Here is a 13,693-nt window from a genome sequence, read left to right as displayed (position 1 = left end):
GACAGGCATATGGTATAGAGAGGCAAGGCCCCTAACCCAGCAGGGTGGAGAGACCAGAGAAGAAGGCTTCCTGGAGGATCGAATAGGACATGTCCAGGTGCACACCGGAGGCATTTGAGTAACATCAGCAAATGCCATGGCCAAGTACTTTCCTGCCCAATCACACCCCTCCACACTAGTTTAATCTTTTATCTCTAAGTGAGTGGTTACCTGTCCTGCAGTGCCCCCACCTCTATTCGGCATCTTACTCCTAGAGCCCTGGGTGAGGCTCAGTCCCCACATTCTCCTTTTCCCATCAGCAGGCCTGCCAGCTGCCAGAGAAAGTCCCAGAGTTTCCTGCAGATAGAGTTACCATGAATCTTGGTCACACTTAAAGCACATACGTGGCCAACATCCTCACGGTGGGGAGAGGCAGCAGGTGGAGATGTTCAGTGGCTGATGGATCAGAGGAGGCCTGAAGTCTCTGGAGAGGCTCCCCCCGCAAGGAACCAAAGCAGCAGTAGAAGGGACCAAACTGCAGAAAGGGGGCCCTGACCCATGGCTGCAGGGAAAACAGAGGCAGAGAGATTTAGGAGCAAGGTGAGGTACACAGAGAGATGAGATGAAGAGAAACAAGCAGAATGCACTGGAAAGATTGATACACAGAGCGTGATGGGAGAGAGGAAGAGGAAGGATTTAGGGAGGAAGGTGGACTGAGATGAAAAGACCAAGGAGAGCCCCAGGTCTCCTTCCAGAGGCCATTAGGTCTGTCCTCTGCCTGCTGTTGACACAGCTGAGACACTGTGGGGTGGAATGATGTGTGGTAGCTGTCTGAGCGGGATCTGGAGATGCTGAGCTTTTCTCCCCTGCCCAGACTGGTAGGAGAGGTGCTGGTAGACCAGGGGCAGAGGGGTGAGAATCCTAAACTTAACCCAGTGCTTGAAATTGCATTATCAGAACTCAAAGAAGCTGGGTTGGAGGCTGGAGACCTGGCTTCTAGTGTTGACTCTGCCACTAACTCAGTCACTGGAGCAAGTCACTTCTGTTTCTGGCTCTCTCTTTACTATATAATGAGGATAGTATTCTCTGTCCCACATCCTTTCTATCGATTACTGTGCAGTAAGTATAAAATGAGGCAGCATCTGGGAAGGCAGGGGCCAGCCTGGTGTGGTGGCTCAGAGTTTGGCTCTAGGACCAGACTGTCTGGACCCCACCTTTTGCTAGCTCTGTGTATGGGGCTGGTTGCTTCACCTCTCTGTGCCTTCACTCTCATCTGTAGAACAGGGGTAATGACAGCACCGGTACATTGGATTGTGGTGAGGATTCACGCGCCTGGAACTCTGAGGGGTACTACGTCATGGAGAAGGGTGGAAACAAAATAGAGGCTGGGCTCCTTCCTGCCGCTCTTCCCCAAACCCTGAGGGAGGAAGGTGGGACCCAAGGGGGAGGGAGAGGCGGCTGTGGTTTCTTCCCTGGGAATGGCCTGTTCCAGTAGGTTCCCCTGGGAAAGCCTGTTCCCATCTAGAGAAGTGGTGGCCCAGGCAGGCCCTGGCATAGCAGCTTTTCAAGAGAAGAGAAGAGTCACAGCCAAAGGGGATCATTTCGTTCAATATGCTTACTGTACAGATAAGGAAACTGAGACCTAGAGCAGGAATAACGGGTCACAGAGAGAGTCAGGGCAGAGCCTGGGCTAGAACCGAGGTCTCCAGCACCCAAGGCCTGACCCTAACTTTGGGAGGTGGTCTGAGGGAGCCCTGAGGGCAATAACAGACAGAGGGTTCTGCAGCTGAAGGAGGAGAAGCCCACGGAGGACTTAGTGGGAGCAGCGCTTCCCTCCATCACCTCAGTGTAGCCTGGAGCTCTCTGGGGCTGATCCGTGGCCTGCTGTGAAGGAGAGGACAGCCCTGGGCTGGGGGGCAGGTGTGTCATCTCGCCAATCACTGCTCCATACACACACGTATATCCTCTGGGAGAGGTTAGCATCCCCCAGAGGTGTCTGCTTAAGAGAGTTTACTTTTTGGGGGGAGGGTATAGCTCAGTGGTAGAGTGCATGCTTAGCAATCCCCAGTACTTCCATTAGAAAAATATATGAATAAGTAAATAAATAACTTAATTACCCTCCCCCTCAAAAAAAGAGTTTACTTTTTTTGATTAAAAGGGTGTTGTTTTCCTTTAAATGGGGATATCCATTCAGGAGAAGGGTCCAATCCCAGGACAGCCTGGCCATCCCCAAACAGAGCCCCATAGACGCTTGCAGCTCTTACCTGAGTTACCCAGCCTGCAGGGCCCAGACTTGCATTGCTTCTCTGTAAGGAATAAATGGTAAAGAATCAAGAAGGGCTCAGTAGCTCTCAGGACCAAAAGGGGCCCCAGAGCCCCGTTGTCCATCCCTCACTTGCCCTAGGAAAAGCTGGTGCATTTCCCCCTAATTCTGCTTCCTTATAGTAAGACCTCTCTTGCCTGGGTTTGACTTGAACCATGAGCAGCACGGCCAGAAGGGTGCTAGCCCTCAGAGCCAGAGTCGTCTGGGCGCTCCTGCTCCCTTGCCCCGTAACCTTGCCTCCCTGCCACACCCACTTCTCCCATGCCTTGTCCCAGCAGAGAAAGGGAGATTCTTTGCGTGTCTCCCTCACCTTCCATCAACTCATGCATGTTTGTGATGCTGTCCAAGATGGGAACTGAAGCCGCCTTCTCCCACTTGGTCCATGGTTCCAGCTGACAGCCCACCTCTCACTATGAAAACTGGGTCTCACATGTCCCTGGGCATCCCTCAGCCAGGACCAGCAGCCCACAGCCCCTTCAGAGATTAAGGACCTGGGCCCATCCTCATGATTCCTCCTCTGTTGGGTCCTGGGGGTATGTTCAGGAAAGCATGTGAAAGCTGCCGCAGTCCGAACTAGAACTTAGTGGTGTCGTACCTGACTGCTGTCTCCCCATCCCCACTCTGCACACACCACACCTCAGGATTTCTGTTCAGTCCAATAAACACATTCCTCTCGGAAACTGAGGTTGGGGTGCTTACTCATTTCCAGCAACCGCTTCCAGCCGGGAGAAAAACCTAAGTCTGTTCAGCCCACAAATGACCAGAGACACCTGCCTTGGTCAGGAAACCCTAGCCTCCCAGCAGACAAGTGGCCAGCTCTGGCTTAGACACCTCCAGGGTCAGGAGGCAAGTGTACTACCTCGGAAGGTTATGTCTCCCCTTGGAAGGAAGTGGTGGAGGGGCTGGGGAACAGGACTGGGTCCTCTGGATTGTTGGTTTCCTTTAAATATCTGTGTATGTGCCCTCTGAAAACAGGACGGGGAAGCCCACCTCCTGCACAGCTGTTGGCCTGCTCACGTCCGCTCACCTGCTCATGTCCGCTCACCTTTGATGTACTCACAGTTGTACGTGCTGCGCTTGCCCAGAGCCCTGAGGTAGATGCGAGCAGGGCCCTGGGCTGGTCTGCTGGCATTGATCACCTGGAAGGTCTCGAAGGGAGGGATCAGCACCTCCTCCTCCCCAGGGAAGAAGGAGTAGCCCTTTATAGGGGCCCCGAGGCAGGTCCAGATGCCAAAGAAGGTGTCCTCGCCAAACTGCTGGGCTGCAACATTCTGCAGGGACGCGGAGGCAAAGCCCCCCAGCCTGACGGTGGCCCCGGGCCCTGCTGGCCGGAAGCGCAGGCCATGCACCCCTCGGAACACCTGGCGGCACTGGGGAGAACGCTGGCCCCTGCCCAGCAGCTGCAGGGCCTCAGTCAGCAGGAAGTGGAGTGTCTTGAAGGAAAAGTGGTGGAGGTAGTGGGCCCGGGAGCGGCCAGCCTCTCGCACGGCTGCGTTGAACTCCTTGTGCAGGGGGCTGTTGGCTGTGTAAGCCAGGAGGGCCACCCCGTGCTCATCACGGAAGCCAGGGGGCGGGGGCAGATGGGTAGGGCTGAGGCCCCACTCTGGCCCCCAGGCCTGGCGCTCCTGCCACTGGCTGCTTGCCTGCACCCAGCCATCAGCGTACACTCTGTTGGCCTGGAACTCCGTGCGGTTGAGGTCCGGGAGAGCAGCCATCATGGCTGCGGCACAGCCAGCATACTGGTCGTCAAAGGAGGCCAGGGCCATGTCCAGGGGCATTTCTCGAGAGAAGAGATCTCGTCGTGTGATGGGGTGGATCTGGGCCTGAGGGAGGGGGTACAGCAAGGACAGAGAGGGTGGGCCCCAGGAGAACGGGAGCGCTGTTTTCCAGCTTTCTCCTCCACTGAGCCGAGAGTGAGCAAGGGCCCTGAACACACCTGGAGAGGAAGGGGACTAGGAACTACTAGCTATAAATTCCCCAAGACCAGGGTCTGGGGCTGTCCTCTTGGGCTGAGCAATCCCCAAGGGAAGCAACAGGCAGAGATCCAAAACCAACAGCTGGAGGATGGGGACAGTGGAGGATGACCATACCTGAAGTGCTTCCAGGAGGCCCATGGATACAAGCAGCAGAGACATCATGGCAGGGATCTGCATGTTGGAGGTGACCCTGAGCAAGTTACTGTCTCTCTTTGGGTCTCAGTTTCATCATCTGGAAAATGGGAATCTGCACAATTTAATAAACATGAATTGTCACCTAGTCTGTGCCACTCCCAGTGTTTGGCACAGAGTCACAGCATTGAAACGGAGGCTCAGAAGAGAGAGAGGACCCTTCTTGCCAGAAGGAACATGGGAGACTTCCTAGAGGAGGTGACATGTGAATAGAATCTTGCAGGATGAATAGGAGAATAATAATGGCTTCCATCAGTGGAGGTGGGAGAGAAAAGACTGAAGTTTGGGGGTGGGAAAGGAGTTTGGGGCGGCAGGAAGAGCAAAGGTATTGGAGGTAGGAACTCTTAGGATGTAGAGTGTAAGATGTTTTGTCTAGTGTGGCAGAGCTTGCAGTGTGGGAATGTTGGAAAGCCTGGGGCCAGTCCTGAAGGATCTTGACTGCCACAGTGAGAGGGCTGGGCTTCCCCTCATGGGAATGAGAGGTTGGACCAGGGCAGATCCAGGAGTGCTCGGCTGGGGCCATAGCAAGACTCCAGGGACAGGCTTAAAGCAGGGCTTGGGGATCCAGAGGGTCCTCCTCTCTCCCTGCAGTCCTCCTGCCACTGAACCTTCTTCCTCTAAGCCCTCAAGCTGCTTCTGGGCAGGGACAGATGGAGACCCAGGTGGTGAGGGAAGAGGGGCTGGGTGGAGGGAGAGAAGCCTCCTGCACCCTGTGGGTGGGCACACTGAGGACCTGAAGTGGCTCCAAGAAGGTGTCCCAGCCTTGGGTCAAGATTGGAACAGCCAGTTTCTAAGTTGGTGCTGCTGCTGCTTTTTTTCTGTGTATTTTATCACAGAGAAGTGCATGCTTGTTGTAAACAAAAATGTATGAATGATTCACAAAGTCCATGACCCCTTCTTCCCCTCCCTCCACCTCTCCCTTCTTGCTGTTACCCATGCTCCCTGTTTCCGTGGTAGTGAAACCCTTCAGGACCTTTTTCTATGTGCGTACAAATAATGTAATATTTAAATATACATAAACACATAGTTTTCTATATACAGCCTCTTTGGGGTTTTTATTGTCACGTTTTTCAAAAACAAAAAGGGAGTATGCTTACACATACATGTTCTACAACCTTTTCCCAGGAAACAATAAATCATGGACTTCCTTCCGTATCGTACATGCATATCTACCTTGTTCATTATAATAGCAGCCTGGAATTTCATAATATAGTTAATCCGTAATTTATTCAACCATTTCCTTATTGATGGACACTTAGGGATTTTCTCCTAATCTTTTGATATTGTAGTGAATATCCATGTGTGTAAGTCATTGTCTACTTGTATGCATATTTTTATAGGAAAGCAATCAAGGAGATGATGCTTAAAGGATATGAATAGTGTTCATGTAGACAGCCACTGCCAAGTTGCCATCCAAAAGGCCCAGTTTGCTCTCCCACCAACGGGACAAAAGTGCCCTTTTCTTCACGTCTTTGCCAACACTGGTATTATTCATCTCTTTTCATTTTCATTTAACTGGTGGGCACAAATGGTATCTAGTTTTTAATTTACATCTCTGCTCACTAACAGGCTCAATCATAACTTTAATTTTTAATATTTTAAAGTTTTAACTGAATTTTTTAAATGGAGTATATTCTCCTTGTTCAGAATTTATAGTCCACAAGGCACACAGTGAAATGTCCTTCTCTCACTGATTCCCCAGCCCCAGCCTCATCTCCCCAGAGACAACCAGTGTTCCCATTTCCTGCATATCCTTCCAGAGAGTCTGTGCACGTACCAGCAAATTCACAGTGTTTCTGTTTTCCTTCTTTTACACAAATCGTAATACAGTGAGTGGTCCTTTATCTTTGGGAATCTGATGAAAGCTGAAACTTCTCAGAAAATGGATATATGCGCCTTTACACAAATGTTATACAAATTTCAGGGTAGTTATGTGTCTGCCCCAGTCTCACTCAGATTAAGCATCCCTGCTCCCTAATCTCCTCTGGTTGTTGGTTGGAGGCTAAATTTTGACAGATTAATGACCTAAGACACTGGAATGTTATATGGCTATAATTCTATGAGTCTCCAAATCTAAGATCCTGTAACTGCTAATACATAGTTTAAACTGAGGTGTGAGCTTCTCTGGGCAATGGGATTAATAGCAGTTTTTATCAACCTAGCTCAGGGTGGTTCCTGTGACCTTGCCATCAGAAAAGCTTCATGTAATCCACCATCCCTATTATTCACCCAGTCACCCAAGATGGTCACTTGGGTTTCCATTCATTCAGTCATTTATCAAATAGTAAACTAGTTGCCCACTAATGCTAGGCACAATATGGGTCCATCCTAGATTCTCCTTCCCTTTGCCCATCCCCACATCCCCTGCCATGGGTCAGGTCTGCCTCAGCCTCCTCCCTGATCTCCCTGCCTCCACAGTCATCCCTCCTAATCTATGCTCTGCAGCACAGAGAGGATGTTTCTAAGGCACAGCTGGTCGTGTGTTCCTCAACCTGCTTAAAAACCCTCTGTGCCAAACCTGACTGGGAGAAATATCTCAAAGCACAGAGATGAAAATTAAGAGGGAAGAGATGAGGACACATATTGGGGGTGGGGGGAAGCAACAGAACGAATAAAACTTCCCTCCATACCCTTAGGACAGAGTCCAGCCTCCTCATGCTGACGTTTGAAGCCCTCTGTGACCTGGCCCACCATGACCTCTTCAGCCTTGTGCCTTGCTTGTCTTCCACAGTACAGAACCAAGTTCCAGGTGAGGTGCTGTTCCCTCTGTGTGGCTCTGCACACACGGCCATCTGCTGGGAATGCCCTTCTAATGCTACCTACCCTTTAAGGCTTAGCTCAGGGGCCACTTCCTCCAGGAAGCCCTCTGACTCCTCTGGGCTTCTATCGCCCTGTGCTTTCCTCTGTCACTGTCCTAATCATACTGGGCTGCCCTTCTGTGTCAGTCTCCCCTTTTGGCCTGTGAGTTCCTTGAGGGCAGGTATGATCCACTCTGTGTCTCTAGAGCTCAGCCCAGGGCCAAGCACAGGTGAGGCCTACTGAAATGTTTGCTGTGAGTCTGAGAGGCTTTCTGAGTGTGGCTAACAATGCAGACCACTGCAGAGCAGGTGGATTGATGACTTAGTGACCAGATTTGGGGGGAATGGGGTATGGGCCAGAGTGATGTGGAGGGTCTGGGAGGCCAGGAAGTAGAGGCACTGGGCAGCCCCTTTTCCTATCCCAACTGCCCTCTATCCTTCCTCTCATCCTGCTCAGGGTACTTCTCTTATCAATTTCCTGTCATGCAGGCCCTCAGTGAACTTTTCCTACTGGGGATGTGACTCCGAATCCCTCCCTAGGAATCCCCAAATTTCCCAATGGCCCCAAACCTCCCTAGGTATCCCAAACCTCTCCATCAAATGTGCAATGGCTTGAATGTTTGTGTTGGCCCAAAATCCATATATTAAAAACCCTAATGCCCAATGTGGATGTGATAATATTAGAAGCTGGGGCCCTTGGGACATAATTAGTTCATTAGTTCATGAACCCTCATGACTGCGATTACTGTTCTTAGAAAAGAGACCCCGCAGAACTCCCTAGCCCCTTCGACCATGTGAGGACACAGTGGGAAGGTGCTGGCTATGAACTAGGAAGAGGGTCCTCACCCGACCAGGCTGGCACCCTGATCTCAGACTTTCAGCCTCCAGAACTGTAAGAAATAAGTGTTCGTTGTTTATAAGTTACCCAGCCTGTAGTGTTTTGTTATAGCAGCCTGAACAGACTAAAAGCTTGCCTGAAACTTTTCCAGATGACTTCTGTAACTCTATCATTAATACTCCAATTTTCCCTTAAAAAAAACCTCTTCCCCTGCCCAGCGCCCAAGAGGAGGGTAGTGTGCCCCTTACCTAGACCTTCTCCAGGGTGGGGAAGCTGGTGTTGGTCTCCAGTGATGGCCACCAGGGGAGGGGAATGGCGGTTTTCTCCTTTATACCATCAATCCCCCACCCCTGCACCTCCCCCATACAGCTGTTCAGAAATGTGACACTCCCCCATCTATTTCTGGATGTCTCCTCAAGGCTCAGGAACACTCACCTCTGCCCAGTCTGCTCTGGGCTAGCACTCTTCTCATGAAAAAAGGAATCCCTGAAGCTAGACAGAAAGTGGGCCGAAGCATCAAGGATCCAGGCTGGGACAACTGCTTCCCCACTGGGTTTGGTCCTGAGTCCAGCACCCCTGGCCTCAGGGAGGATCTTCTTACATTTTGTTCCTTTCATGTGAGCATGGAAGGAGCATGGAGGTTCAAGGAGAGAGTTCCAGATTAAAGAGGCTGGGCCTTGGTCCCAGCTCCAGCACTAATTGGCCATGTGATGTTGGAGGACCTCTGCCTCACTCAGGACCCTTGTTCAAGGACTAGATTTGACTCTGTCTCTTGGGGTCTTTCTTGGGGTTCTAGGATTTGGGATGGGAAAAGCAATTCCTCAAAGCCAGAGGGTAGAGAGAGGACAAAGCCATGATACCAGTAGATCTGGTCCCAGGGACTGTCCCTGCAGGTCTAGCTGTCCCAGACAGTATCTCCTGTTCCCGCAACTGTAAATGCTGAGGATATGTAGGTGAGATCCTGGTTTTCCACAATAATAGTAAACAGCAGAGTGACTCCTGATTTTCTAATCTTGGAGCGCTTTGGCATGGCCAATCTCATTGGAAGGGGGCAAAAGAACTTGTCTTGAAGCTGTGTTTGCCTGACAGGCACCCTGGTCTTTTGGGATCCCACTCTTTTCATCTCCCTCTCCACCCTCTCCTGAGCTTGGACACAGTTTGTCTTCCTTTTTGGTCTACAGGAAGGATTTTGGAGAAAGCAGGATTCCTGGTGAAGGAAATTCTTTGGCTGGCAACCTAAGGGGTGAGAGGACTAAGGATAGGGCTGAGCTAATGAGCCTGACCAGGACGAAAGCCCTGGGGTAAGTCTGACCTCCTGTGCCCACCTCAGGTTCATCAGGTAGCAGGCAGCATCTCTTAAATCCTGGCTTTCAGGACCTCCAATTCCTCTGGGTTAATAACCCTCCCAACCTGGTGAGGCTCAGGCTGCCAGAACGCTCTTCCCAGAGCTGCTTGCTGATTCCTCAGCTGGCCCCTTCTCGCCTTACCTCTGAGTTGGCATCCAAAACTCAGAGCCAGGTTATTTATAGACAAGCCCAGGGAGATGAGGGGACAGGCTAGTGTTTATAAACATGGGGTCACCTGAGTCTGAGACGTCAGGAGAGAGAAGGTCTGGGGGCAGGGCTGAATCTTGAGGATCTGAGACAGAGTGGGCAGCATCTGGACCAAGCTTACTGAAGGGAAGCGGGGTAAAGAGAAGAGAGGGGGCTGGGGGGCGCTCAGATGTTGGACCACGGGTGATGCAATATGCGGGCCAAATGCAAACTGCATGCAAATCAGGCAGTACACAAGTGGTGACCTCTCAGCGGGCTGGACCGTCGTGGGGGCTCCTCGGCCTAGTGGGCTGGCGACCGGGCCACAGCGGTCAGGCCCCGTCAGAGGGAGAGACCAAGTCTCACAAGTCCCCTCCTTCAACCCTAGTCTTGCTCGAAACAAAGAGGGCCCTGGAGAAAGACGGTGCAGCCCTTTGGAAGGAGAGTTGGGGCACTCAGCACCTTCCCCCGCCACTCCCGCTCTCCCCACCCCAGTGTCTGTTGTTGGAGAAGAGAGGTGTCAGGTTACCGCAGCGGGGGCTATAGTTAGACGCGGGACTTTTTTGATCCATGAGACTCCGGGAACTGGGGACAGGGGACAGCGCAGCGCCGGCGCAGGCTTTAGCCCCCGCCGCCCTGAACCTTCTGTGCTCTTCCCGCTCGCAGCTTCCGCAACCTCCAGGTGGGTCCCCGCCCCCCACGCCCATCTCATCCCCTTCCCTCGCCTATCGGAGCCCAGTTACCGCCCCACGTTTATCAAACCCGGACGGCATGGGGCGACCCGGAGGCCAGGGAGCTGAATACTGAGGTGGTGCTGGGAGACGATAATATCCAAGCCCCGCCCACTCACTTAGGCCCGCCCTTGATCCCTCCTCACGCCCCTCCTGGTCAGGAGCGGACCCGGGACCCTCACATCACAGAAGAAGGGCTCCTGGTCTCTGTCCCGCAGCCCATCGAAGCCAAGACTCCACTCTCATCCGGACCTCACCCTCCTAAGTCTCCCTCAGGGATAATGCTGGTGACTCTGTTGATCGCCCTCAGCTGCATGGGCCTCCACACCCTCTGGCAGGTAATAGGCGGGAACTGTCTGTCACAAAGGGAACAGTTCCTGGAAGACCCTGAGGAGGTGAACCCAGGGCCTGACTCCTCAAAGACCCTGCTCAGGGACTGTTCTCTAGGATGCCAATCCTCTTAATCCTCTTCCTCTCAGGAACCTCCATCCCTGCAGAGAGCCCCAAGTTCCCATTCCCTCTCCCAGAACTCCCACCTGCACCATTGATCCTCCTGTGGTCCTCCTTTCTTCATACCATCCTCCTTAGGGAGTGCCTCCAACTTTCTCCTCCCACTTCCCATCTCCCACCACAGGCCTAGCCCAGGCAAACCGGGTTGGGTTACCGGTACTGCCCTCCTGCACCCCCTCTCAGACCAGGGACTCCTCCCCACTCCTACACCAGGTTTGAGGATGTGGGCTTGTAGAGCAGGAGAGGACTCAGGAGTCTCAGAGCTGACAATGACTTGGTGTGATGTCTGAACACTTAACATGAGAGGGAAAGAGTCTAAGGATGAGAATGGGATCAGGTAATTGGGGATTGGCTGTCCATTTGTATGTCATCTGCATATTGAGTCTTAGATCCAGGATGGCTCTTGAAGGTCATCCAGCCCTACATCCCACCAAGTGCAGAAACCTCTCTAATGATAAAATGACCCCTTTTAGGTAGTACAAAAGTGAGGATCTGTATGCTGTCCTTACAATAACCGTATAAAGTTGGAAGTATCCTCAGTTTATAGGTGGAGAACCTGAAGCCCAGTAAAGTTAGGAGACTTGCCCAAGATCTCACAGGCAGTAGGTGGTGAAGTCAGGATTTGAACCCATGCCTGTCTGACTCCAGTGCCTGTGTTACTTAAGCTCTTGGGCTCCTGCCAAATTTCATACCCCAGATATTTGGGCATAGAAATGAGCTTTTGTGTTTCTAAACTGATCTGCCACCAGGACCTCTGTCCAGTGCCCTGAACTTGTACGTTTTTCTGTGTGGCTCCTCTCTTCTTTACCTCCATAGGCCCAGTCTGTTCCTATCCTGTCCCTGGGCCTGGCTCCAGACACCTTCGATGATACCTATGTGGGTTGCTCAGAGGAGATGGAGGAGAAGGCAGCCCTTCTGTTAAAGGAGGAGATGGCCCGCCATGCCCTGCTGCGGGAATCCTGGGAGACAGCCCAGGAGGCCTGGAAGCGCAGGCATCGAGGGCTCACCCTGCCCTCTGGCTTCAAAGCCCATCACGGAATTGCCATCATGGTCTACACCAACTCATCCAACACTCTGTACCAGGAACTGAACCGGGCCGTGCGGACAGGAGGCAGCTCCTGGGAGGTCTACATGGAGCGCTTCCCCTTCAAGGCCCTGCATTTCTACCTGACCCGGGCCCTGCAGCTGCTGCGAGGCAGCGGAGGCTGCAGCATGGGACCTGGGGAGGAGGTGTTCCGAGGCGTGGGCACCCTTCGCTTTGAACCCAAGAGGCTGGGGGACTCTGTCCGCTTGGGCCAGTTTGCCTCCAGCTCCCTAGATGAGGCAGTGGCCCGCAGATTTGGTAATGCCACCTTATTTTTTCTAAGGACTTGCTTTGGGGCCCCAATCCATGCCCTGTCTGTCTTTCCGGAGGAGCGCGAGGTGCTGATACCCCCGCATGAAGTCTTCTTGGTCACCAGTTTCTCCCAGGATGGAACGCGGAACCTAGTGACTCTCTCAAGCAGTAATCAGATCTGCAGCCACTTTAACTGCGCCTATCTGGGTGGTGAGCCATGCATGAGGGAAGCAGGACTGGCAGGGTGGGTAAAATAAACCAGGATGTCCTTCCCTTCACAACCCCCAGGGCCTTCAGGAGACCTGCTTGGTTAATGGGGAAGTTGAGTGCTAGAAGTTATTTTTCTCTGTGACTCAGGTTCTGCCAGCTCTGTAAAGGTCCTATAAGTGTTTTCTGGATCTATGAATAGTCTCAGATAATTTTATAAGTGTTCTTGAAAGGTTCCTTATGCTCTACAGTCTAATAGACCCAAAGAACCTGGTTAAGGAGAGTTTTAAGCAGAGAAAAGTGACAAGAGTGCTGCTTCCGACCAAGGGGGCCCAGGGCATAAATGGGACTGACGGGTCACGTGTGCTATTCCCAAGGGCTGAGGCAGGGACGGAGTGACTGGGGCCAGGGTGGGAGCAGGGATGGATAGGCAATCTGGGAAAATTTTCTGGAAGGAGGAGAAGGGAGAAAAGTCAGAAGTTTGTATGTAGGAGAAAGGAAAGATGGATTAAGATGGGGAATGGGCGTGCCAGGGCCTGGTGGGAATGGAAGCTTGGGGTGTGAGGGGCTGTCTATCTGGAGGCCTCACTATGCTGTTTATTGCAGAGAAGAAGAGGCTGAGCTGTGAGTCTGTGCCATGTGAGTCAGCCTTCTGCCCCTCCCTCAGCTGCTTTGACTTCCCCGGCCTACTGACCCTTCACTGCCTTTTATTCTCTCTCCAGTAGGAGGACAGCCAGACTCATCCTCCAAGGGCGCCTTCTCTCTGATCTCCTGGAAGACCCTGCTCTTGGCCTCTTGGGGGTTTCAGCTGTTAGTTGCTGGGCCCTGAAAGTTCAATGCCTGCCACTTAGGAGTCCTGGGAACTGGTGATTTTCATATGAAGAAGAGCGGCCTCGAAGAGCCTGGAGAAGCAAGAACATAGTTTCGGACCCAGTGCTGGCAGCCATCTCCCCAACCAGGATGTCGAGGGATCTGAGACCATGGTAGGGTGGAGGGAGCCTTGCTATGGTGGTGGGGACTCCCTGGGACAAGCAAGGGTAGTACTGTGATGGCCACTCAATTAAACAGTGTTGTGGTATGGTGACATCAAATATCATGATTGGTTTATTCCATGAGATTAGACCATCTGCTCTGTTCTGGCCTTGTGGGACTCAGGGACTGAGGAACTAAAAAGAATAACTTCTTGATCACGTTTAGTTATGGTCCCCGGTGCTGACCCCATCACACACCATAATGTGCAAACCCAGGATCTTTAATAGCCAGAGGTTCCT

At 52.3% G+C, this 13,693-nt stretch overlaps 2 protein-coding genes across 6 annotated transcripts; one reads left to right on the top strand and one right to left on the bottom strand.

Annotated features, from left to right (window-relative positions):
- Nucleotides 1-222: 222 nt before the first annotated feature.
- On the bottom strand, nucleotides 223-4,510 carry ART1 (ADP-ribosyltransferase 1). The gene is made up of 4 exons (XM_031680943.2): nucleotides 4,393-4,510; nucleotides 3,348-4,125; nucleotides 2,244-2,285; nucleotides 223-541 (listed from the first exon to the last, which is right to left on the bottom strand). Exons 1-4 carry the CDS (start codon nucleotides 4,453-4,455, stop codon nucleotides 444-446), a joined length of 981 nt encoding a protein of 326 aa, XP_031536803.2. The 5' UTR covers nucleotides 4,456-4,510; the 3' UTR covers nucleotides 223-443.
- Nucleotides 4,511-9,353: 4,843 nt separating this feature from the next.
- On the top strand, nucleotides 9,354-13,513 carry ART5 (ADP-ribosyltransferase 5). 5 transcript variants are annotated; one of them, XM_072969304.1, is made up of 5 exons: nucleotides 9,354-9,407; nucleotides 10,559-10,707; nucleotides 11,696-12,425; nucleotides 13,029-13,061; nucleotides 13,145-13,513. In XM_072969304.1, the coding sequence occupies exons 2-5, from the start codon at nucleotides 10,651-10,653 to the stop codon at nucleotides 13,249-13,251; spliced, it is 927 nt and encodes a 308-aa protein (XP_072825405.1). In that variant the 5' UTR covers nucleotides 9,354-9,407; nucleotides 10,559-10,650; the 3' UTR covers nucleotides 13,252-13,513. The 5 variants fall into 5 exon arrangements, with proteins under 5 accessions (XP_072825405.1, XP_006203626.3, XP_072825408.1 ...); XM_006203564.4 differs by lacking the exon at nucleotides 9,354-9,407 and having other exon boundaries at nucleotides 10,464-10,707; XM_072969307.1 differs by lacking the exon at nucleotides 9,354-9,407 and having other exon boundaries at nucleotides 10,583-10,707; nucleotides 11,696-12,459.
- Nucleotides 13,514-13,693: the final 180 nt, after the last annotated feature.

This window comes from Vicugna pacos, chromosome 10 (genome assembly GCF_048564905.1).
Source record: "Vicugna pacos chromosome 10, VicPac4, whole genome shotgun sequence".
Classification (NCBI taxonomy): Eukaryota; Metazoa; Chordata; class Mammalia; order Artiodactyla; family Camelidae; genus Vicugna; species Vicugna pacos.
The sequence above is the reverse complement of the archived record's forward strand: the minus strand, read 5'-3'. Positions and strand labels throughout refer to the sequence as shown.